Genomic DNA, 27,190 nt, shown 5'->3' with positions numbered 1-27,190 from the left:
CAACCCCATTCTGACACTACCTACCTGGAGATGGCAACATCAGATCCCATAAGCTAAAGGCTCAGTCTTACAAGATCCTCCCCTGCCAGCCACCACCCCGACATACACTTAAGATGCCAATGGAAAGTCAAAGTTGGCACTTGTTCCTCTAACCAACTGACAACCTCCTTTGCAGGTTCAGTTAATTGACTAGAGTGGCTCACAGAACTCAGAGAAACATTTTACTTACTAGATTACTGTTTTTTTATAAAAGGATGTAATTCAGAAACAGACAGATGGATGAGAGGCATAGGGCAGGGAATGGGGAAAGGGCCCAGAAATCTCTCAGAGCAGGCCACTCTCTGCAAATCACCACGTGTTCACCAACCCAGAGGATCTCTGAACCACATCCTTTTGGATTTTTATGGAAGCCTCATTACATTGGCATGGTTGATTAAACCATTGGCCATTGGCACTTGAACTCAATCTCCAGCTCCCTCCCCCTTCCTGGAGGTCCAGGGGCTGGGACTGAAAGTTTCAACCATTTAATTACCTGTTGCTTCTCCTGGCAACCAGCCCCCATCCTTAAGTGTGGTCCAAATGTAACCTCATTAACATAACAAGACACCATTGTCACACTCTTCTCACTTGGGAAATTCCAAGGGTTTCTGTGATAGAAATGGGGATGAAGACCAAAGGTATACTTCTTATTATAAATCACAATATCACAGTGGTACTTAATGATTTGTTATGTATATTTGGAGAGGACAAAGTCCAGAATGATACACAAATTTGGGGATTAGGCAACTTGGGTAAATGAAGGTGCCATTTACTGAAACAGGAAAACAAAGGAGGGACAGCAGGTTTACAGGCTGGCTGTGATTTCAGTTTTGGACAGAACCTCTGGGTTTTCCAGAATAGATGTCAGTGGACAGTTGGATATACACCATTACTGGTTATTGAAGCTATGGAAATGGATGAGATTATTCAGAGGAAGTTTACGAAAATAGAAATTTAAAAGAATTCCAGGGAGAATGGTTGCTTAAGAGAGAGACATCCACTGAGAATCAGGGCAGCCAGAGAAGTGGGAAGGAAAGCAGGGGAGGGGTGTATGAAGTGTTTGCTCCAGGAAGGAAGGAGAGGCCAACAAAGTAAATGCTAACTGTAGGTCAAGTCAAATACTGATGTGGTTTAGTTATGAGAGCATATATAATTATTCCACTGGTATGAATATTTAGCTATTTAAATTTCAACCAAGGGCTTCCCTGGTGGCGCAGTGGTTGAGAGTCCGCCTGCCGATGCAGGGGACATGGGTTCGTGCCCTGGTCCGGGAAGATCCCACATGCCGTGGAGCAGCTGGTCCTGTGAGCCATGGCCACTGGGCCTGCGCGTCCGGAGCCTGTGCTCCGCAGCGGGAGAGGCCACAACAGTGAGAGGCCCGCGTACCGCAAAAAAAAACAAACAAACAAAAACAAAAACAAAAAAATTTCAACCAAGAGCAATGTGTGAGAAAAGATAAATATTGGCCTTTTGTCACTCAAACATTTCTGTTCTGAATAGAATTCTTTTTTTTTTAACATTTTTATTGGACTATAATTGCTTTACAATGGTGTGTTAGTTTCTGCTTTATAACAAAGTGAATCAGCTGTACATATACATATATCCACATATCTCCTCCCTCTTGCATCTCCCTCCCATCCTCCCTATCCCACCCCTCTAGGTGGTCACAGAGCACGGAGCTGATCTCCCTGTGCTATGAGGCTGCTTCCTACTAGCTATCTATTTTACATTTGATAGTATATACAAGTCCATGCGACTCTCTCACTTTGTCCCAGCTTACCCTTCCCCATCCCCCTGTCCTCAAGTCCATTCTCTACATCTGCATCTTTATTCCTGTCCTGCCCCTAAGTCCTTCAGAACCATATATTTTTTTTTAGATTCCATATATATGTGTTAGCATACGGTATTTGTTTTTCTCTTTCTGACTTACTTCACTCTGTATGACAGACTCTAGGTCCATCCACCTCACTACAAATAACTCAGTTTCGTTTCTTTTTATGGCAGAGTAATATTCCATTGTATATATGTACCACCTCTTCTGTATCCATTTGTCTGTCGATGGACACTTAGGTTGCTTCCATGTCCTGGCTATTGTAAATAGAGCTGCAGTGAACATTGTGGTACATGACTCTTTTTGAATTATGTTTTTCTCAGGGTATATGCCCAGTAGTGGGATTGCTGGGTCATATGGTAGTTCTATGTTTAGTTTTTTAAGGAACCCCCATACTGTTCTCCATAGTGGCTGTATCAATTTACATTCCCAACAACTGTGCAAGAGGGCGCCCTTTCCTCCACACCCTCTCCAGGATTTATTGTTTGTAGATTTTTTGATGATGGCCATTCTGACTGGTGTGAGGTGATACCTCATTGTAGTTTTGATTTGCATTTCTCTAATGATTAGTGATGTTGAGCATCCTTTCATGTGTTTGTTGGCCATCTGTATGTCTTCTTTGGAGAAATGTCTATTTGGGTCTTCTGCCCATTTTTGGATTGAGTTGTTTGTTTTTTTGATATTGAGCTGCATGAGCTGCTTGTATATTTTGGAGATTAATCCTTTGTCAGTTTCTTCATTTGCAAATATTTTCTCCCATTTTGATGGTTGTGTTTTCATCTTGTTTATGGTTTCCTTTGCTGTGCAAAAGCTTTTAAGTTTCATTACGTGCCATTTGTTTATTTTTGTTTTTTGAATAGAATTATTCTTACAGTTCTTATCCCATAATTCAAGTTAGTTATACAAAAGTCATATAATGAAAGAGAAAAAGAGAGAGAGAAATTCATGGAAAAAATTATAGAAATTTTGCATTGGAAGTGCCACAAAAGTAATTTAACTTCAACTTCTGCATTTTATCAGATGCATTAGTAAGTTTGCTCTATTCATACACACTATTGCACACTTTCTTATATTGACCCAATATAATATATTTGGGTCATACATTAAGTCATCCATCCATCATCCATCCATCCATCCATCCATCCATCCATTTACTGAATGCACTCTATGCTTGATGAGAAGAAGGTGATAATGCAAAGGCATGGTCCCTGCCAACAAAACATGTATGTTCTAAGAAAGAAGACAAGTATGTAGTTAAGTGAATTTGATACAGCATTGTTGGTGCTGTGAATGTCATGGTCATTTGTTGTCTTGTGTAAGGAGTGAGGGGCAGGTCATGAATGTACTTGTATAGAACAGATGGAATTAAATGAGTCAGTGCTGAGATTGGCACCATAAAATTGAAGGCAAAGGCATTTTCCCTAGACTTAGAATCAGGGAAAGAGTGGGGAAGAGGAAGTGGATATTCAGAGCAATGGGTACAGAGTGAGAATGTTCAGAGTTCATTTGAGGGACTGCAAGTCATGGATCTTGGCTGAGCCTAGGGTTCTAGTACTTCTTCTTTCACCCTTTAAATATTGGAAGGCTGGTTTCTCCATTACAGGCTAAATATAGACAAGGACATTGAAGTATAACTCCTCAGCATCCTCATTGCCTTCATGGGGTATATCTGAGTTTGGCAGTGGCCCTCTTAAAAGTCAAGGGCCTGTATTAGAAGAAAATATTTCAGTGGTGGTGTGAACTTAAATGGTACAGTGAGCATAATTCTTCCTATGATTGGACATAGTAATTCCAATATTTTATATCTAGAAAGGTAAGAAAAACTAAGATGAGTGAGCTGTAGTCATTCCTCATTAAGGGGAGTTGTGTTATTATGTTGGCTGTGTTGTTCCTAGTTCTATAGCTTCCATTAAAACGATGCGAATAAATACTCAAGAGCTTTGAGGCAGTGGGGTTCTGAACAGTTAGTGTGAGATCGACTTCTAGTCCTAGTCCCAGCTAATCTTTGGGGAAGCTAGTTAACATCATTAAATTTGCAATGTCTTAGAAAATAAAATGTCTCCCTTTGTGGGTCAATGTGAGTAATAAATAAGTTAATGCATGTAAAGCATTTAGCTGAGCATGATACACGATAAGTAAATACATAAAATATTGATTGTGATTATTGTGGGCTGTGTCGTAAATGAAAGTTATCCCCAAGTAGTTATGGGCATAAAAATCACTAGTAGAAACTTTTCAAGATGTATATTAGGGCCCCATTACCAAGAAAATTTTATTTTGTAGCTCTGAGTTACGTACCAGGTGTTAAAAAAAAGTTCCAGAGATTATCATGATGTAGGTAAGGGTCACCCTTATAGTAGCATCACTGAACCTAATGGATTCTTACATGATCTTAAATGCCCAAGAAATGTGGCCTTTATTTTGTGGAGCACTGCCATTTAGTGGAATTAAGTAAATTTTGATAAACAAGCTTTATTTGGATATCAACGCATTGGCTAGAACAAAGCAGATGGAATCTTACAGATTGAAGGAGTTGGTCAGAAAGAGGTATTTGTTATATTTTATTTTATTGAAACTGTTCTGGAAAGGTGCGTATGATTCCGCTTCGGAGCACTGATTCCTGTCATCCGCTGTCTTGCTAGGTGACCCAGGATGACAGCGTGATTGTTTAAAACATTAATCTGTCAGTTTTGGAAACTTTCACGGACAGCTCTTTGCCGTAGTTTTTGACTCATCGATGGGGTTTTCATAGCTTTACAGTTGACATTGATTTGTTCCATTCCATCTTGACATCTGGGCTTGTTCTTTCCAAACTTGTTGGATGCTTTGCTGTAAGCCTCCTATTATTACCCTGTCATCTGTGCCACCCTCCCTTCAGATTTGGCTTCAGAACATGTCTCCATGGGATGAAATTAACATTGCCCAGAATTTGTGGCTATGAAGTCAACTCGTTCATATGAAAGAAGAATTAAAAGTGATGTGAGAATAAAGGTCTCCCAGGATCACTTGATAATACAAATCCTTGATGGACGCAGAGATGAGGGAATCAGGGGGCAAAAACTCATCTACACAGTGGAAAACTAGTCTTTCATCTTTTCTGCAGAGATTCAAGCCAGAGGACAGAGAACAATTCCTAGACCCTGATTCTCTCCCAGGTACAGAAACATCTGAGGACAACATTTATATGATGATACTGACTATAATTCACTGTCTAATAAAATATTTCAAAACATTTGAACAGTCATTTTGCTCCACTATTGCAAGCAGAGTCACTAAGTCAGATTCCCTAAAATCATTGTATCTTAGAGCCTGAAAAGAACTATCAGTGATCTTCCATTTCTCTCCTTTGACATAGAATTGAAGTGATTATGTTGATATTGGTGCTTCTAAAAACTAGGTCTGACCTGCAGAAAAGATGGCAAGACATGGGGGGGGACTGAAATAGAGAGGGTGTAGTGAGTGTCTGGGCAAAATAGACAATGTGCTGAGTCTCCAGCAAGAGGCAGGGAGATATTAGGGCAGCCTTAGACGGGAGGATGGAAGAGGTCAGGGGAAAGCAGAGTTATCTGCTGGGTGAAGGGCTCATTGGGCAGGCCAAGGGACCATCGAATGAAGCCAGCAGCAGGCACAGAAATGGAATATAGAGAAAGGGCATCAGTCCCCAAGAAGGTTGATTCCTTAACAAGATGCTCCTATAAAGGCCCCAGGCCTAGAGCATGATTGCTATCTTTATTACCGACCCAGGGATTTATTCAAAATTAAAACTAGGTATGGACCAAATGGAAGAAATAGAGGACACAGTAGGAAAGGTGACTGAGTCTTTCAATTTTCCTCACAGGACTAGCACCTTGAACAAACCAGTACCTTCTGTGGCTCATTAATAGGTTTTCCTTCCTCATCTAACTTGATTCAGCATGAGGGGCAAGTTTTCCTGAGGGCTTATTGAGGAGAACCCTGGAGCCTCCACTGTGGATGTTGTACCTGTCAGAGCCCATGCCCCTTTCTGCCCTCCGCCCTCATGCCCACCACCATTCCGTTGGCAAACAAGAGGACTTTTCACAGGACCACCGCTCTGTGTCTGGGTGCCTGCTGGTCCTCAGTATTCTTTTCTCCTATTGGAGGGGAGGGTGACAAAGAAGCCTCGATGCCTGAGTGTGTATTGTCCACCCAAACAGTCTCAGGATGCTTCAGGTCCCCCTTCCCATATTGTCTGGCTGGCACAGTCAGTTTTCATCTTAAGTCCTTGGACTTCAGCATTCAGATCAGCACTGTGGGAAACACCTTTTATCTTAAACCATCCAACATCTCATCCATTGTCTCCCTTCTCCACTTTTGTCCAGTCTCCTTTACATCTTCTCATATGCGTAAAATCAGGACAAATATAGTTTTACTTAATGCTCTTTTCAGTCTAAATTTTTCCACTTTCTCAAACCTCAGACTGATGTTATGCCACAATAAATACAATATTTATTGAAGGAATTAATGAAACTATGTGTAAGTGTTTTCTGATTTCAGTTTACATACTGAACTAGCTAAGCCCACTCAAGGGACTTTACGTGGTTTTATCCATTTAAAAACGTTTAATGGGGCTTCCCTGGTGGTGCAGTGGTTAAGAATCCGCCTGCCAATGCAGTGGACATGAGTTCGTGCTCTGGTCTGGGAAGATCTCACATGGCACGGAACAACTAAGCCCGTGCGCCACAACTACTGAGCCTGTGCTCTAGAACCTGCGAGCCACAACTACTGAGCCTGTGTGCCACAACTACTAAAGCCCACGTGCCTAGATCCCATGCTCTACAACAAGAGAAGCCACTGCAGTGAGAAGCCCATGCACCACAACGAAGTGTATCCCCTGCTCGCCACAACTAAAAGAAAGCCCACATGCAGCAACGAAGACCCAACGCAACCAAAAATAAATAAACAAATAAATAAAAATAAAGTCAATTAGGTGATTATAATATGATCATCTCAATAGACGCAGAGAAAGCTTTCGACAAAATTCAACACCCATTTATGATAAAAACTCTGCAGAAAGTAGGCATAGAGGGAACTTTCCTCAACATAACAAAGGCCATATATGACAAACCCACAGCCAACATCATCCTCAATGGTGAAAAACTGAAACCATTTCCACTAAGATCAGGAACAAGACAAGGCTGCCCACTCTCACCACTCTTATTCAACCTAGTTTTGGAAGTTTTAGCCACAGCAATCAGAGAAGAAAAGGAAATAAAAGGAATCCAAATTGGAAAAGAAGAAGTAAAGCTGTCACTGTTTGCAGATGACATGATACTATACATAGATAATCCTAAAGATGCTACCAGAAAACTACTAGAGCTAATCAATGAATTTGGTAAAGTTGCAGGATACAAAATTAATGCACAGAAATCTCTGGCATTCCTATATACTAATGATGAAAAATCTGGAAGTGAAATCAAGGAAACACTCCCATTTACCACTGCAACAAAAAGAATAAAATATCTAGGAATAAACCTACCTAAGGAGACAAAAGACCTGTATGCAGAAAACTATAAGACACTGATGAAAGAAATTAAAGATGATACAAATAGATGGAGAGATGTACCATGTTCTTGGATTGGAAGAATCAACATTGTGAAAATGACTCTACTACCCAAAGCAATCTACAGATTCAATGCAATCCCTATCAAACTACCACTGGCATTTTTCACAGAACTAGAACAAAAAATTTCACAAGTTGTATGGAAACAAAAAAGACCCCGAATAGCCAAAGCAATCTTGAGAACGAAAAATGGAGCTGGAGGAATCAGGCTCCCTGACTTCAGACTATACTACAAAGCTACAGTAATCAAGACAGTATGGTACTGGCACAAAAACAGAAAGATAGATCAATGGAACAGGATAGAAAGCCCAGAGTTAAACCCACGGACATATGGTCACCTTATCTTTGATAAAGGAGGCAGGAATGTACAGTGGAGAAAGGACAGTCTCTTCAATAAGTGGTGCTGGGAAAACTGGATAGGGACATGTAAAAGTATGAGATTAGATCACTCCCTAACACCATACACAAAAATAAGCTCAAAATGGATTAAAGACCTAAATGTAAGGCCAGACACTATCAAACTCTTAGAGGAAAACATAGGCAGAACACTCTATGACATAAATCACAGCAAGATCCTTTTTGACCCACCTCCTAGAGAAATGGAAATAAAGACAAAAATAAACACATGGGACCTAATGAAACTTCAAAGCTTTTGCACAGCAAAGGAAACCATAAACAAGACCAAAAGACAACCCTCAGAATGGGAGAAAATATTTGTAAATGAAGCAACTGACAAAGGATTAATCTCCAAAATTTATAAGCAGCTCATGCAGCTCAATAACAAAAAAACAAACAACCCAATCCAAAAATGGGCAGAAGACCTAAATAGACATTTCTCCAAAGAAGATATACAGACTGCCAACAAACACATGAAAGGATGCTCAACATCTTTACTCATTAGAGAAATGCAAATCAAAACTACCATGAGATATCATCTCACACCAGTCAGAATGGCCATCATCAAAAAATCTAGAAACAATAAATGCTGGAGAGGGTGTGGAAAAAAGGGAACACTCTTGCACTGCTGGTGGGAATGTGAATTGGTACAGCCGCTATGGAGAACGGTATGGAGGTTCCTTAAAAAACTACAAGTAGAACTACCATATGACCCAGCAATCCCACTACTACGCATATACCCTGAGAAAACCATAATTCAAAAAGAGACATGTACCAAAATGTTCATAGCAGCCCTATTTACAATAGCCCGGAGATGGAAACAACCTAAGTGTCCATCATCGGATGAATGGATAAAGAAGATGTGGCACATATATACAATGGAATATTACTCAGCCATAAAAAGAAATGAAATTGAGCTATTTGTAATGAGGTGGATAGACCTAGAGTCTGTCATACAGAGTGAAGTAAGTCAGAAAGAGAAAGACAAATACTGTATGCTAACACATATATATGGAATTTAAGAAAAAAAAATGTCATGAAGAACATAGGGGTAAGACAGGAATAAAGACACAGACCTACTAGAGAATGGACTTGGGGATATGGGGAGGGGGAAGGGTAAGCTGTGACAAAGCGAAAGAGAGGCATGGACATATATACACTACCAAACGTAAGGTAGATAGCTAGTGGGAAGCAGCCGCAGAGCACAGGGAGATCAGCTCGGTGCTTTGTGACCGCCTGGAGGGGTGGGATAGGGAGGGTGGGAGGGAGACGCAAAAGGGAGGGGATATGGAAACATATGTATATGTATAACTGATTAAATTTGTTATAAAGCAAAAAATAAAAAAATAAAAATTAAAAAAACATTTAATGAACTCCATTTAATTAAGTCAAGTGAATTATTAATTTAGGCTCTATAGGAAAAAGTTATAAAACTATATGATAATTTTTCTTATAATAGTCATAATCTATGATGTGACTCAACAATGTGCTATTCTAGGAGTGAAAATCATTTAAATCTGGCTCTTAGTAAATTTTAATGAACTTTAGTATCATACATCTGCTATTTCTATAAATTTTTATGATCTCAAAAACAAGATAATTTCCACCTTTTGGGGAGGTTAAGGTCCTCTGACACTGCTTGCTTTTTTTAAAAACCTCCTTTACTGTAGGATGCCCTCTCTAATCCACCCACTTCTTTTTTTTTTTTTAATTGGGGCATAGTTGATTTACAATGTTGTATTAGTTTCAGGTGTACAACAAAGTGATTCAATTACATATATATACATACATACATACATATATATATATATATATATATATATATATTCTTTTTCAGATTCTTTTCCATTATAGGTTATTACAAGATATTGAATATAGTTCCTTGTGATATACAGTATAACCTTATTACATAGTAACGAGTATCTGCTAATCTCAAACTCCTAATTTATCCCTCCCACCACTTCCTCTTTGGTTACCATAAGTTTGATTTCTATGTCTGTGAGTCTGTTGCTGTTTTGTAAGTAAGTTCATTTGTGTCATTTTTTAGATGCCACATATAAGTGATAACATATAATATTTGTCTTTCTCTGTCTGACTTCCCTCTAGGTCCATCTATGTTTCTGCAAATGGTATTATATCATTCTTTTTTGTGGCTGAGTAGTATTAAATTGTATCACATCTTTATCCATTCATCTGTCAATGGACATTTATGTTGCTTCCATGTCTTGACTATTGTAAACAGTGCTGCTATGATTCACCCACTATTCTTAATTCCCATGAAATCCCATTCTCTAGACAGTTTCTAAGTCCACATTTTGGGGGTATTTCTTTTAACAATTTTATTTAGTATAATTGATATACAACCTCCACCCCTCACCCTGCCGCCTATATTTAATGTATAAAGTTTGATGAGTTTGGACATATACATACACCCAGGATACCATCACCACAGTCAAGGAAATAAATGTGTAAACACACCCATTCACCTCCAAAAGTTTCCTTGTGTCCCTTTCCTTTTTTTTGAGGGGGGTGCTATAGAAACACTAAAAATGAGATATACTCTCTTAACAAAATTTTAAGTTAACTATTTTAACACTGTTGTTAAATATAGGAGATCTCAAGACTTATTCATCTTGTATAACTGAAACTTTATACCCTTGAACAGCAACTCCCCATTCACCCCACTCCCTAGCCCCTGACAACCACCATTCTATTTTCTGCTTCTGTTGTAAGTTGGACTATTTTAGATACCTATGTAAGTGGAATCATAAAATTGTTGTCTTTCTGTAACTGACTTAATTCACTTAGCATGTCTTCCTGGTCCATCCATGTTGTTGCAAAGAGTACAATTTTCTTCTTTTCAAAGGCTGAATAATGTTGCATTATATGTATAGACCGCATTTTCCTTATCTATTTGTCTGTTGGACATTTAAGTTGTTTACATGTCTTGGCTGCTGTGAATAATGCTGCAGTGAACGTGGGGGTGCAGGTATCTCCTTTAGAACCTGATTTCACTTCTTTTGGATATATATACCCAGGAGTGGTATTGCCAGATCTTATGGTAGTTCTGTTCCTAATTTTATTTATTTATTTATTTATTTATTTATTTATTTATTGCTGTGTTGGGTCTTCGTTGCTGCACGTGGGCTTTCTCTAGTTGTGGCGAGCAGGGGGTACTCTGTTGCGGTGCACGGGCTTCTCATGGCAGTGTCTTCTCTTGTTGTGGAGCATGAGCTCTAGGTGCATGGGCCTCAGTAGTTGTGTCTCACGGGCTCTAGAGCGCAGGCTCAGTAGCTGTGGTGCAGGGGCTTAGTTGCTCTGCGGCAAGTGGGATCTTCCTGTACCAGGGCTCAAACCCATGTCCCCTGCATTGGAAGGCAGATTCTTAACAACTGTGCCACCAGGGAAGCCCCTGTTTCTAATATTTTAAGAAACCTCCATACTGTTTTACATAGTGCCTGAACCATTTTACATTTCCATCAACAGTGTACAATTTCTCCACATCCTCAATAATACTTGTTATTCTTTGTTCTTTTGATATATCCATCCTAACAGTTATTAGATGATATCATATTGTGGTTTTGATTTGTATTTCCTTGATGATTAGTGATGTTCAGTGCCTTTTTTATATACCCGTTGACCATTTGCATTGAATCTTCTTTGGAGAAATGTCTAGTCACATACTTAATGCATTTTTTAATTGGTTTGTTTTTGTTTTGTTTTTTTTACTATTGAGTTGTATGAATTCCTTATTTATTTTAGAAATTAACCCCTTTAAATATTTTCTTCCATTCCATAGTTGGCCTTTTCACTCTATTGGCTGTTTCCTTTGCTGACAGAAAAGGAAGCTTTTTAGTTTGATGTAGTCCTACTTGTCTATTTTTGCTTTTGTTTCCTGTGTTTTTGGTGTCATATCATGTTTTATATAGCCTGATTTATATCACCACTTCTCCACTGAAACTGCCCAGAAGCCATATCAGCAGTCTTGTGCCTTATGGCTATTCTTGTATTTATTTTGCTGACTTCTCTTGTTCCTTCTCCCTCCAAATCCAGATAACCTGCAAAGATCTTTCTTCACTCTTCTTCTCATCTCTCTTTATAGTTTCACCTTCACTGAATTAATTTAATAGCACATATTCACTTACAACCAGTATTATAAAGTTCACTAAATATATCTACATTTATTTTTCCCATTAATTTATTGGGTACCCACCAGGCCTTATTAGCAACATCCCTCTCTTGAATGTGCTCTCATCTTAAAGTCTCTAAGATACCCAAGAATTATTCAGTCCTGAGAGGTCTTTTCTCCCTCCAGATATCAAACTGAGTTAGAACTGGGGAAGGTCATCTTCCCACCCACATCACAGCTTAAGTATCTCCCAGTGGAAAAGAAGCTCATTCACTGTTGTAATGATGCCCTGGAGGATACTACAGATGCCTTTATGCCACAGGAGTGATCCAAGTTTGAGAACCTCAGTTGCAGCTCTGCTAGTTCCCAATTCTAAGGTCAGTTTTCAATTCCAAGCGTAAAACCATACTAGGACTAGCTTAGGCCCTGACAGTTCCCATCCCCAGCCATGTGCTGTGGCCAAAACAGCCCTTCCTATAAGTCTTAGGCCCTTGGGTTGGGGTAAGGTAGAAAATGGCTGTAAAATAAGCGACAATGCAATACGGCATTTTGGAACCCAATCTCTAGAGTTCATACAAATAAAAACTATTTAAATAATGAGTAAATATGAATGTTAATGAACTTCATAGTTTACACTGACATCACATCTCTCTACAGTAATGGACTGCTGTGGTCTCTGAAACAAAATAATTGACAGTATTGGGAATATTTAGTTCATTCAGTATTAATTCGTTCATTCAACATTTCCCTTCTCTATGTCCAGATCTCCTAAAACATCATCTTTGATCTCATTATCTTTCCTACTTTTTTTTTTTTTTTTTTTCCTTTCCTGCGGCATGCGGGCCCCTCACCGTTGTGGCCTCCCCCGTTGCGGAGCACAGGCTCCGGACGCGCAGGCTCAGCGGCCATGGCTCACGGGCCCAGCCACCCCGCGGCATGTGGGATCCTCCCGGACCGGGGCACGAACCCGCGTCCCCCGCATCGGCAGGCAGACTCCCAACCACTGCGCCACCAGGGAAGCCTTCTTTCCTACTTTTGAAGGAATAATTTCTTTCCTGACCAAGGCTAATCCTTTCATCCCATTACCTTAACATTTTTGTAAAGTAAGGAAAAAAACAGAACCTAAGAAATAGCAGGTTTATGATATTTATATAAGGCAATGCATGTAAAGCACTTAGTGTAGGTACATTTATTTAAAAGATATTTATTGAGCACCTACTATGTGCCAGGACTGTCCTAGATACCAGATACAGTGGCAACTCAGCAGGAAAAGTTTCCTCTTTATATGCTGTCCTAGTAGTTATGCACTCAATAGTAAGCGCTCAATAAATATTTTTTTTTTTTTTTTTTTTTTTTTTTTTTTTTTTGCGGTATGCGGGCCTCTCACCGTTGTGGCCTCTCCCGTTGCGGAGCACAGGCTCCGGACGCGCAGGCCCAGCGGCCATGGCTCACGGGCCCAGCCGCTCCGCGGCATATGGGATCCTCCCAGACCGGGGCACGAACCCGTATCCCCTGCATCGGCAGGCGGACTCTCAACCACTGCGCCACCAGGGAGGCCCTCAATAAATATTTTTGCCTTCAATTTTATTATTATGTTTTGTGTTATTTTATTAATAAAATATATGATTTTAGGTACAGAAAAGAAACCTCCTTGCTCCTGGAAGACCTTGACATTTGCTGTGTACTCCTTAGAGAAACACAGAGGGAAAATTCACTTAATTACTTGCTTGTTTCATATATGCAATGACAAAGTAAACATTTACTGAATGGACATTTTAAAAGGCAAAGCATTGATTCAGTTTCCTTAATAAAGAAAATTCCAATTCAATTAAAAAGTCATCATACAAACTAAAGATACAAGTAACCCAAAAGGAGCTTCTATTTTTAATACTGAAATAGTGAACAAAATTAAACGGGTAAAAACTTCAGTACTTAGCTCTTTAGTAGTACATTTAGTATTAATTTTTAAATACAGTGGAAAATAAGCATTTACAAATCAAGCATGGGGGAAAAATAGTTAATTCTTAATCTTTCACCTCTCAGCTAAAAAAGTAACAGTCACCCAGAAGTAATAGCTTCCCACCTGAAACAACAACAACAACAAAAAGAACACACCAGTTTTCAAAACACTATACTTTAGGCAATGAAGGACTTTAAAATTTTTATTGAAGTATAGTTGACATATATATATATTTTTTTCAGATTCTTTTTACTTTTAGGTTACTAAAAAATATTGAATATAGTTCCCTGTGCTATACAGTAGGTCCTTGTTGGTTATCTATTTTATATATAGCAGTGTGTGTGATTATGAGTGTGTGTGTGTGTGTGTGTGTGTGTGTGAAAGAAACATAAAGCTCTGTAAGACAACTTTTATTTCTCAAAAATTCATTGTGTGTATGTTATGAAAACCTATATATATATATATATATATATATACACATATACATAGGTTATATATATATATATATATATATATATATATATATATATATATATATATATATATAACTGAGTCACTTTGCTGTACACCTGAAGCTAACACAACATTATAAACCAACTATACTTCAATAAAAACAAAAAAACTGAAAAAAAGGATTCTTTAGATACACAAAGCAAATGAGGTGAGCCCTACAATTGCCCCAGCTTACTGCCTTGAGAGAGTTTCCCCACAACAGTGGAGAAAGGGAAGGGGGACCCAGGCAGAGCCCAGAAGACTCCCTGAGTTGGGGAGAAAGTACGGAGAGTCCAGAGAGGGAAAGGTGGCTGGAATTTGCAGAGAAAAATAGGAGAAAGGTGATTGCTGCTCGGAAAGAGAACCCTTGAGATCTGCAGAGGGTCCCCTTGGACTATTCAGCAGAGGACTGAGCAGCACATGTATGTAAGGAAAGCACCAGGGAGCAGGGAAAGAACTACCTGAAAGGATGGGAGGAACTAGTACCTGGTGCTCACACCAGGACCCAGAATATGAGCTTACACCCTCCAGCCAAGCTGGGAAGCCAGCTGGGAACCTGATGCAGATGCTAGAATTAGCAAATCAGGACAGTGAAACAGTTTTTAATATGTATATTCCATATGTTTAGAAAGTTAAATAGAGACATGGAAGATTTAAAAAAAAAAGACCCAAGTGAAACTTCTAAACATGTTTGATTCATCTGTGTTTGAGATTCAAAATACACTCCATGGGACTGATGGTGGATTAGACACTGCAGAAGAAAAGGCTAGTTAACTTGAAGACACCAGTAGGAATTAAACAAAATGAAACACAAAGAAAGAAAAAAAGACTTTTAAAAGTGGAAAAAGGAATCCATGACCTGTGAGACAATTCCAAGTGGCCTAATGTACACTTAATTGTAGTCACCAAAGGAGAGAAGATAGTGGGAAAGAAAAAAATTTTTTTGAAGAATTAATGGCTGAAATATTTCCAGATTTGATGAAAACTATAAAGTCACAGATCCGAGAAACCCAATGAAACCCAAGCGTAAGAAACTTGAAGAAAACTACACCCAGAGAACTTTAAAATCAAGTTGTTCAGCACTGATGATAAAGAGAAAATCTTAAAAGGAGGCAGAGAAAAAAGACACAATATATTCAAAGACATGAAGACAAGGAATATCTAGTTTTGTTTTGTTAGAAACAGTAAATGCAAGAGAGAACAGTGGAGCAAAAATGTCTCTCAAAAATGAGGGCAAGGGCTTCCCTGGTGGCACAGTGGTTGAGAGTCCGCCTGCCGATGCAGGGGACACGGGTTCGTGCCCCGGTCTCGGAAGATCCCACATGCCGCGGAGTGGCTGGGCCCGTGAGCCATGGCTGCTGAGCCTGTGCATCCGGAGCCTGTGCTCCACAATGGGAGAGGCCGCAACAGTGAGAGGCCCGCGTACCGGAAAAAAAAAAAAGAGGGCAAAATGAGAACTTTACTAGGCATATAAATCTGAAAGAATTCGTCATTGAAGGAGCCACATTACAAGAAATATTAAAAGAAGCCTTTCAGACAGAAAGAAAGTGATGCCGGATTGAATTAAATAGATGCACACAGATGAAGAGCACTGAGTATTGTGACTATAAGTTTGGAAGGCAGATTTCATGAAAAAAATGTCTCCTAACACCCCCCTCCCATAAAACTGATGTGAAGAAAATATTTAGTGAGGCCACAGCCTTCAGCAAGCACACCCAAGGGTAGTGTCTGTCCTAGCAGAAGCCCAAAAAGGTTTGTAAATCCTGACTCAGATTGTCTTGCCATATTGGACTGCTTGTAACATATGCAAACATGCAGCAAATTAAAGTCCTTTAGATAATACGAATAATGAATTTCTGTTTACCTATGAGGAGCTCTGTATAATTTTTGTGTTAATGTTTTTAAGGTGTTATCAGTTCAAAGGTATGAGTTGGTTTCCTGGTATACAGACATATTTAAGATAAAATATACAGACATACCTCGTTTTATTGCACTTCACAGATATTGCATTTTTAAAAAAATAATTAATTAATTTTTTTGGCTGCATTGGGTCTTCGTTGCCTGCGTGCAGGCTTTCTCTTGTTGCGGTGAGCAGGGGATACTCTTCATTGCGGCACGCAGTTTTCTCACTTCAGTGGCTTCTCTTGTTGCGGCACATGGGCTCTAGGCATGTGGGTTTCAGTAGTTGTGGCTCACGGGCTCTGGAGCGCAGGCTCAGTAGTTGTGGCACACGTGCTTAGTTGTTCCGCAGCATGTGGGATCTTCGACCAGGGCTCGAACCCATGTCCTCTGCATTGGCAGGTGGATTCTTCATCACTGCACCACCAGGGTAGTCCCAGATATTGCATTTTTTACAAATTGAAGGTTTTGGGCAACCCTGCATTGAGCAATTGGATCAGTGCCATTTTTTCTAACAGCATTTGCTCGCTTCATGTCTCTGTGTCATATTTTGGTAATTCTCACACAATTTCAATCTTTTTCATTATTATTGTATTTGTTGTGGTGACCTGTGATCAGTGATCTTTGATATTAACTATTGCCAAAAGGTTATGACTCACTGAAAGCGCAGATGATGGTCAGCATTTTTAGCAATAAAGTGTTTTTAATTAAGGTATGAATGTGTTTTTTAGACATAATGTTATTGCACACTTAATAGACTACAGTATAGTATAACTTCTATTATGCACTAGAAAACCAAAAAAATTCATGCAGTTCGCTTCTTTATGATAATGACTTTATTGTGGTGGTCTGGAACCAAACGTGCAGTATCTCTGAGATATGCCTGTTTTATAAAGATTGGAAATGAGAATCTTCTAGAACTTGCTTTTTTTTTTTTTCAGTACGTGAGCCTCTCACTGTTGTGGCCTCTCCCGCTGCAGAGCACAGGCTCCGGATACGCAGGCTCAGCGGCCATGGCTCACGGGCCCAACCGCTCTGTGGCATGTGGGATCTTCCTGGACCGGGGCATGAACCCATGTCCCCTGCAGCGGCAGGCGGACTCCCAACCACTGCGCCACCAGGGAAGCCCTAGAACTTGCATATTTTTAAGGAACTCCTCCCCAAAAGCAGTAGAACTTGCAGGGAGAAGAAGAAGTTAGATACACAAAATGCAGCCAGCAGAGGTCTTGGTATTCATTCCTTACAAGTCATCTTTGCTGTCCTTCAATATATATAAGAAGAAACATTTGAGCTTCAACAATATGCTTCCTCAGTTTTAACACCGTAAATGGAAAAGCTTAGCTCTCACTTCTCAAGTGGTTCTTACTTAGATCCCTGAAATAATGTCAACATAAAAAAAAAATCTGCTCTTATAGAGAGCAAACTAGTGGTTAACAGTGGGGAGAGGGAAGAGGGAAAAGGCTTCCCCCTAAAAGGGGATTTAAAAAAGGGGCTTATTATGGGAGTACATGAAACCATGTGTGAAACTTTTGAAAATTGTAAAGCACTGAAAGAATAAAAAGAAAAAAATAAAAGAAATCATCGCCTAACCAAAAACGAAAACAAAAAAACCAAACACGAAACAATAACAAAAATATCTGCTCTTGTGGAAAAGAGCAAGGGTATTTTTAACATATGTAGAGGACACACCAGACCCTACTTTTTAAAGGTCTCACCCTAGAGCATCCCAGGGTAGCAAATAAAATAAACTCATCTTTTCTGGGGAGAAAAATCCCTGTAATGCTGGGAGTTTTAGTTCTCCCAAGTTAACCCCTACCCTATTTTTCAGAGTTTTTCAGCATTCTTAGAAGCTTTCCCATCCCCAAAACACAACTGTGCAAATAATTTACTTTTTAAAAGAAGTTAATTGTGATATTATGAAAACTTTTTCTGAATTTTTTTAGTTAAAATACATAATTTACTATAATTATGTTTATTAAAAACTTAAGGGTATGGAAAAATAAAACATAAAGATTACAATATGGTATAAAAGTCCTGTAGCTGGAACAGCTGAAATCCTTGCCTTACTGACTGAATCATTTTTCATTTAAGTTAATCTTTTAACAGCAGGTGTCAGGCAGATTTTTAGAAGCATTCTTCCTTGGTTCAGCTGGCTGTTTTTTAAGGTGATGTATCAAATATCACAAAGGTAATTCACCATGTAATTAAACCTTTGTAATTAGAATCAGCGTCCTTGTCCTTCTGCTGGAATATAAAGAATGAAAAGTGTAGGTTTAAAGAATTATTTTCTTCAATCTGCAATATGTAAGTAATATGAAGATGCAATTAGTATATAGAAGCACCTAGATGGCCAGGAGGGACTAAACACAATACTCCAAATCATATAAAAAATTGTTTATTTATTGTTTCACTGTTGGTTACAGGGGTGTTAATATCTGTTGGGTACTGGACATGTGCCACACATAGCACAGGCTTATTTTTCATGGTCAGTGTCTCATTTAATCTGCACCTCAACCTAATGAAGTAAGTAGTGTAAACCCATTTTACAGATGATGAAACTGATCCTTAGAAAGACTATAGCTTATTCAACGCCCTGCAGCTGATGGGTCCCAGGACCGTGATATGAATTCAGGTCTGTCTGAAATCCTCATCCTTCTTCGAGTCCACATCAGCAACCTCTGCTTCTCAAATTGTGTGTGTGTGTGTGTGTGTGTGTGTGTGTGTGTGTGTGGTACACGGGCCTCTCACTGTTGTGGCCTCTCCCATTGCGGAGCACAGGTTCCGGATGCACAGGCTCAGGGGCCATGGCTCACGGGCCCAGCCGCTCCGCGGCATGTGGGATCCTCCCGGACCGGGGCACAAACCCGTGTCCCCTGCATCGGCAGGCGGACTCTCAACCACTGCGCCACCAGGGAAGCCCCTGCTTCTCAAATTTAACGCCTTAAGAAATCCTAATTTCCCCTTTGACCATACTGTCTTTTTAGTCTGATTTCCAGTTTCCATATAGCTGATAGCATTAATCTTTTTGATGGTTTTATTTCAGGAATTACAGTTTGAAAGGCTGACCCGAGAGCTAGAGGCAGAACGCCAGATCGTCGCCAGCCAACTGGAGCGATGCAAGCTTGGATCCGAGACGGGCAGCATGAGCAGCGTCAGGTACTGCGCGCAGGGCTCCTCAGGGCTGGGCTTTGAGTTGCCGGTGAAAGGAAATCGTGGTGTTTACCTTCTCCTTGCAAACCTGGCAGTGGAATTAGAACATTCAGTCAGATGTTGGAAAGGAATTGTAACCAACCCGATTTAAGATGTTCAAAAGGTGTCTGATCTGATTTGTACTTGTAACTCTTCATAAAATGAACGCCTTCCCTGACTGCAAATTATGCATTATTTTACACAAAAAGGAGGCTTTGCGTTTAGTCAGCTTACTGGAAATTAGGAGATGCCATGTCACAGTCTCTCAGCTTGGTTCTTTTTTCTAAATGATCCAGAGTTGCAGGTTCTGGAAATGAAGGAGAGAAGGTTTTGGTGTTACTTGTATTGTTTGCTGATATACAATGCCAAATTATAAAATTGCTCCTCAAACATCAACCAATGCAATTCCTGTGTGTGAAAGCATTCAAATCCATAGATAGAATGGATTGCTTATTCAGTTAGGGGTTGGTTTGAGATAATGAAATATTTTTTAAAAAACTTAGTCACTTGACCACAAAATAATCTGCCTAAGGACCATGTGTTCATATTTAAAAATAGAAGTGTGTGTGTGTGAGTGTGAGTGTGAGTGTGTGTGTGAAAAAACATAAATAAAGCTCCGTAAGATGACTTTATTTTTCAAAACTGCATCGTACTTTTCTGTCATCTTGTTCTGTATTGTGGTGTTGACATGCTACATTTTTAGGGAGGTATCTTCCTTAAGGAAACAACAGTTGCTATGGCAAATAAACTCCAACATTCTAGCGACTTAACACAATAGTGGTTTGTTTCTTATTCATGCAACAGATAGAGGTGGTGGATGCTGGTCAGGGGTCTGCTTTCCATCCATGCAGTAATTAAGGACCCGGCTTCTCTCTTGAGAGCGCTACCAGCCCCTACAGCCTCATGGTCAATTGCATTGTCAATTGCATCACTGCAACCACAGTCCATTGGTGAGAACCAGTCCCATGGCCTCTCATAGATGGAAATGAGGCAGGGATTCCTAGTCTTGGCGTCTATAGCCACTCTGCCTGAGGCAGGAACATGAGTTTGAGGGTCTCTTAACCAACTACTGCCACAAAAGAACTAAAACATGCTTGAATTCATTGCTCTTAAAATATTCTATCATTGTAAGATTAATTTATAGTTGGAATGTTTCCTATTGGAGCTACCTGCCATTAATCTTTTAACATTGTTCTTTGCTTTGTCCGACAGTGATAACTTTTAAATGGAAATCATTGCACCTCTTGTTAGACTAAATTGCTTTGAAATATCATTTTCAATAGTAAAGCCTTAATTTTGGTATCTTAAAGCCCATCTGCTTTGGCACCCAAGTACCTAGGCTATGCTAGCTACAAATAGGTACATTGTAATCTCTTAAACTCATCACAGACTTGTCTGAACATCCACATTAACTAAAGTAGGATGGACAAGAAAAAGGAGAAGTGAATTGTATCCACTTGAAATTGTTTTCAGAAGGTTGACTGGTTGAAGATAGTGAGACTAAGGTATGGGGGAAAATAATATTTATAAGTGTGTATTTGATTTAGTACATGTGGTTGTACATATTTGAAGAGCTCTTTATTTAATGGTGAACATTGCCTGAGAAGCTAAATCTGTCAGGTTTTTTTTAGGTCCGTAAACACTGGTTGAGTTGACATCTACATCATTTGCTTTGAAACCCATTGTTTCACCATTGGTCAGATTACCTTTTCAATTTGTATTCCTAATCTTTCTGTGTGATAACTTTGCATACTCTCCATCTTGTAGTTTGTTTCACCCCCCTTCAGCCCTTGGTAACAGCAGGTCTGGGGGACCATGTTTTATCCTGTGACTCAATTCTCAACTTCTGATTGGATCAGAAATGGATATCTGACCCAAGGGTGATTCATCCAGTAACTGGCCTACAAGAAATTAGTCTTGTGCTCTTGAGAATGAGAACTAAGTGACCCCAAATCTGTGACATCTAATGTTTTTTGCTAGGAGATGGTGGCCATGAGGATTGGGTGCTGGTGGAAGAATCTTTGGTGACATAGAATAGTCCAAGAGAGACTCTGTGGTTCCTGAGAGTCAGAGACCAGTTTAGTTCCCATTAGGACTGGCTGCATTTAGATGTTGCATTTATGAGATTACCTTTTAAATTCTTAAAAACTTTCCTCCTCCCTCATTTGACTTGACTGAGTTGATATCTTTTCTTAGGTCTAATGTTTCATGAATAGAACACATCAGTGAACTGCCAAAGTAGGCAGAAAAATTATCCCATGACAACTTGTGATTATTTATACTGTCTCTTGTATTCCCAGCTAACAGCCCATGATACATAATCAATAATTCTGTATTAAATATATATTAAATAATAGTGCTGAGTGCAGATGACCCTGCCTAATCATTTCCCCTTGCCATATAGCTATATAATATGTCTTCATCAAGCTTGATTATTTTGTATTTTGGAAATGTCTAATGCATGAATCTGCATTTGAATAATACAAGAAATTTACTGATATTCACTGGAGAAAATCCAATACATACCTTCCACTGTTTTGTTTTGTTTTGTTTTTGTTTTTTTTGTCACAACCTCGTTGTTTGCTCAGCTTCAGAAATGCACCTTTGGAAGTTCAAGTCTTTAGTAAGGGTGATAGACTAACCTAGTTAGCACATCAAAGGGGATGTTTAAAAATAAACAAAATAGAATGTAAACAATTTTTGAAAAAGGAGAACAGGTAAAGAAGTCTGTGATGGTTTAGATTTGTTTTATCTTCTTAGGGATACTAGGGAGGAGTAAGAGGGTTTCTTAGAGGAAATGAAACAAAATCAAATATTTTTCAGATTTTTATATAAGTGGTAAAAATGACTGGTAAATACAGTTTGGTTTTCCTCTGCCTGTATTGGTGTTAGGAAATTGTTCCATCTGATTCCTAAGACCTTTCCTGGTAGTTACACTGACAATTTAAACTTAATGAAAAGACATTATTAGTATGCATTAATAACAGCCAACTTTGTAACAGTCAATCAAATCATAAATGAGAATGCTGAGAATTTGGAGAGGGGAGAATCTGGAGATAGCTATTGTTGCAGCACAAAGCAACTTCTGCATCCTCATATCTAGGGTTCAAGTAGCTGCAAATATGAACACTGTGATCTCTTAAACTCTTCTCAGAGTTTTCTGAGCAAATTCATATCATAGCTTCCAGAAATCAGATCAATTAGTGGTTGTTGAAGTGTTATCAGTCTTCTAGAATAGAATTATTGTTGCTTCTTACTGTAGCTACAGTGCCACTATGTCCCTTATCGCCTTCCGCTCTTGGCTTTCCTCACTGGTTTCAGGCCAAACATTTCCAAGCTCTTGGATCCTTCTCCCTCCTACAGCAAGAGAGCTTGGCTCCCTACCTTCTCCCTAATTCCCCAGAACCATCCAGATATGAATCAGGAATGTTATTTATATAAAGGAGGCCCTTTATTTAGGGTCAGGACCAAATCCTTCTTGCTAATAGCCCATTTCCACCCTCTGGCCAGTTGCAACTACTTGGTTCTCACCCATTCCTCAGGCTAAGACCTGTCAGGGAGGTCTTGATCCAGCAGCCCTATGAGCCACCTGGTCCTCTTCTAGATGGGGCCCTGTGTTGCTCTTGCAAGCCCCAGAGGACCTGCCTGTACCCATGCCCTTGTCATACTCTCTATAGACCCCTGGAACAGCATTCTAACTCATCCCTTTGCCTGCATTCTGCCCAAATCCATCCTCCACGTGGTGTGAAATTGATCTACGTAAACACATAGATCAGAACCACGTCTGTGAAGGACCTGTTCCTGCTTCTGCAATTTCATGAATACACCACTCTTTCCCACTTCACATGGTTATAGGCATGTGGTCCCTTCCATCTAGAATATCCTGCTTCTTTTGCCAGGTCACCTCTTCCTATGGATCCAGTTACCCAGCTCAGGGCTCACATTCTTCTGAATGTCTTCTTGATCTGTTCAAATTGGGGCCAGATGTCCCTTCCTTGGGAGTTATTAGAACTTAACAAAGTTTGGAGTCTGGGACTCTGTTGACCCTTCTAGAAGATCCTTGCCACAGAATGTATTAACCTTCAGTCAAAGGACACTGGGGATTTTCTCAAGTGCTACTGAAAATTTAAGGATACCAGACTAGATGCCTACTCATATCCCTTGATTCCCATGGGCAGCAGGAACATAATGGAAGAGAAGTTGAATTCAAATAATAGTTGGATCTGTCTTATGAACTCTTCCTAAAGGAGACCTGACGCTTGGAAGACTGATGATGCTGCTGCTGCTGATGATTTTGACAAGAGTCGGTCTGGAGCTCAAAGACAATGTCAGAAAATTCAAAGCTAGAGAGATTTCACACATGATAAATTCTCCTTTGCTGGCTTTAAAGATTGAGCTAAAGATGTGGCTAGCAACACATGTGGCTTCTAGATCCTGAGAATGATCCCCAACTGACAGCCGGCAAGGAGAAGGGGACCTCAGTCTTAGGACCAAAGGGAATTGAATTCCACTCATAGCCCGAATGAACTTGGAAGGAGGTTATTCCCCAGAAACTTCAGAAAGGAAAGTAGCCCAGCAGAAACTCTGATGAGAACCTCCTTGTAAGACCCTGAACAGAGAATCCAGCCATGCCGTGCCTGAAAAACTTATGAAACTTACAAAATTTACAAAACTTACAAAACTGTTAGCTATAAAAAAATTATATGTTTTCTAAGCTGCTCAGTTTGTGGTAATTGGTTATGCAGTAATAGAAAATGAATACAGTGCTTTTCTATTGGTGGTATTATATATTACAACAAGCTGAATTATGAAAGTTTTTTAGAGAAAATAAATTTTATTCTGTGAGCATCTGTATTCTATTCAAAAGTTTAATGTCTGTAGCCAGTTTTATTTTTCATGCATATACACATGCATTTGGATTCACATATTAAAATAAGCTATAGCTTTGATTCTAAGAAGTAAAGGTATTTGAATGTAGAGCGGAGTCATTATTTACTGTAGAATAAGGAAAACTAATAAAGCAATCATCTTTAGCCTTGACAGTTTTATAATATAGATAACCCAAGACTCCAATTGGAGTAATATATGTTTAAAAAGACAAAATGTAGGAACATCCCCGGCAGTCCAGTGGTTAAGACTCTGCCTTCCAGTGCAGGAGACAGGGGTTCGATCCCTGATTGGGGAACTAAGATCCCACATACCAGAGGGGCGCAGCCAAAAATTACAAAATGTAATATATGTGTAAAAAATGCTTGCTCCACATAAGAAGATGCTCTTTCTTTCCAGAAGATGAATTATTGAATTTCTCAGAAACCAGTTTTTTCAAAAGTCTGCCATATTTTGGAGATTGTGATACAAAATGAATTAATGTTATAAATGTTATCAAAGGTCATTCTCTTTATTAACTAGCTTCTGTGAATATGCCAACAGTTTTATAAATAGAGTCTAAAAATCTTTTCCAGACCTACAAAGAAGTCAGGCTTATTTTAGAGAAAATACTGATCTGGTTAAATTAGCAGTGAAGAAATATGTCAAGTAGTCACAGACTTTTGTCAGAATGAAATGTATTTATTTAAAAGCATAATTTCTGCATTTTCTTAAGAAATTATATATGAATGTAATTGTTTTCCAAAGTAAGGCATATTGTGCATTTCTTAATTATCCTGCAGGATATGATTTTGAAACAAGTAGATATTTCCATTTATTCTTTTTAAATAAAGAAGGAAGAAATTTGCCAAAATACTTCATTTTGGAAACCAGACATATAAATAATTACTTAATTTTTTTCAAATAAAGTTTGTTTAAATTATGTAGATATTTCTACATATACTCACATTCCTAAACAGTCATGTAGCCAAAGGCAAAAAACCATTCAAAGCCATAAGATTGTAGATTCTTACCACCAGTGAATACTTCTGCCATTAAAAACAAAAAAACAAAAAAACAAAAAAAAAGAAAACAGCTTTTGAATAACTTTTAGTTTTTAAGAATTTTTTTTTCATTAAATGAAGTTTTTATTTAAAAAACCTGGACAAAAACTGCTGCCTCTTCCTCCCCTGCACTGGGACTTTGTGAGTCTCCTCAGCCACTAGAAGTAGGTGCTGGATCTCTTGTTTCTTCCCCTCATCCCTAAATAATTCCCCAAGGACACAGCCTCAGAGTATATGGCAAAGCAGTGGCCAGCACATAACAGTTCAATCAATGCTGAATGAATAAAAAATGAATGAGTACACAGTACTTTCATTACTGTTCTTATTCTCAAAAATCACCAGTCTTACTATCTATACATATTTCCATCTCTATATATTATATATAAAATATTGTATATTATTCTCACCTTGCCAGATTCCAAAATAGTACTCTGGAATCCAAGGCCTGTTGGTTTGATGTGCTCTGTGGTGTGGAACTGTGGTTGATCTATTCTCATATTTTCACTCTCATCTTAAGAAGATGATGATAATAATGATAATTTTAACAATAATAATGATAGTATTGTTGGAGCAATTTCCATAGGCTGGGCACAATGTTAACTGGTTTATATAGGTCATGCCATTTACTCCTAGTTAACCCTATGAGTTAATAAGTCTTACTTGTATTCCTTTTTTTTTTTTTTTTTTTTTTTTGCAGTACACGGGCCTCTCACTGTTGTGGCCTCTCCCGTTGCGGAGCACAGGCTCCGGATGCGCAGGCTCAGCAGCCATGTCTCATGGGCCCAGCCGCTCCGCGGCATGTGGGATCTTCCCGGACCGGGGCACGAACCCGTGTCCCCTGCATTGGCAGGTGGACTCTCAACCACTGCGCCACCAGGGAAGCCCTGTATTTCATTTTGTAGATGAGAAAACTGAGATTCTGAGTGAGAAATTGCTTTCCCAACATCCAGCAGCTAGTGACCAGACACTGGTTTTTGAACCCATGATTTTTGAACCCAGGTATCTTTACTCCCCAAGTACACATTTAAAATGCCTCGCTGGAATGCTGTTATTATCGTGTCTTAAATGGTGTCTTGAATTATGCTGTAAATAACCATCTAAATGTCTTCAGTCCATTTTCACCCTAGAGGTAAAATGTTTTTGAACTGATTTTCTTCTTCTTCCTTCTCCTCCCCCTCCTCCAATGATTATAGCAGTTTCGAAGTTCTTCATCTGAATACGTTTCTGATTTCATTCTTATACAAATGACATAAAGAGTGTCAATAGTATACATTATCATTGCTTTTAAGTGCATCCAAAGTAACTGTTCAGTATTCTCTTGCAAATTGCCAGTGGACAAATTACACTAAGTCTATAAAATACTAGTTATCACATTGTCTTAGTTTGTTCAGGCTGCTGTAAATGAATGCTATACATTGGGTGGTTTACAAACAACATAAATGTATTTCTCACATTTCTGGAGGCTGGGAAGTGCAAGATCAAAACACAGGCAAATTCACTATTTGGTGAGAAGCCGCTTCCTGTGTCATAGTCTTTATGCTGTGTCATCACATAGTGAAAGGGACGCAGGAGCTCTCCAGGGCCTTCTGTATAAGGGCACTAATCCCATTCATGAAGGCTCCATCCTCATGACCTCACCTCCCAGAGGCCTCACCTCCAGATACCATCACACTAGGGATTAGGTTTCACCATAAAATGTAAATTTTGGAGGGACACAAACATTCATTCTATAGCACAATTAAAC

The 27,190-nt window shown here is 39.2% G+C and overlaps 1 protein-coding gene across 2 annotated transcripts in view; it reads left to right on the top strand.

Moving 5' to 3' along the window:
• Nucleotides 1-27,190, top strand: part of CTNND2 (catenin delta 2) — a gene marked incomplete at its 5' end in the record, with an annotated part of 962,722 nt that overhangs the window by 325,861 nt on the left and 609,671 nt on the right. For both annotated transcript variants that reach the window (XM_081231805.1, XM_081231804.1), the window contains one exon: nucleotides 19,371-19,483. In XM_081231805.1, coding sequence (XP_081087931.1) covers nucleotides 19,371-19,483 — 113 coding nt within the window. The remainder of the gene's footprint in view (nucleotides 1-19,370; nucleotides 19,484-27,190) is intronic.

The sequence above is a fragment of the Mesoplodon bidens genome (assembly GCF_964165515.1).
Source record: "Mesoplodon bidens genome assembly, chromosome: 4".
NCBI classification, from domain to species: domain Eukaryota; kingdom Metazoa; phylum Chordata; class Mammalia; order Artiodactyla; family Ziphiidae; genus Mesoplodon; species Mesoplodon bidens.
This window is presented reverse-complemented; position numbering and strand designations above follow the sequence as displayed.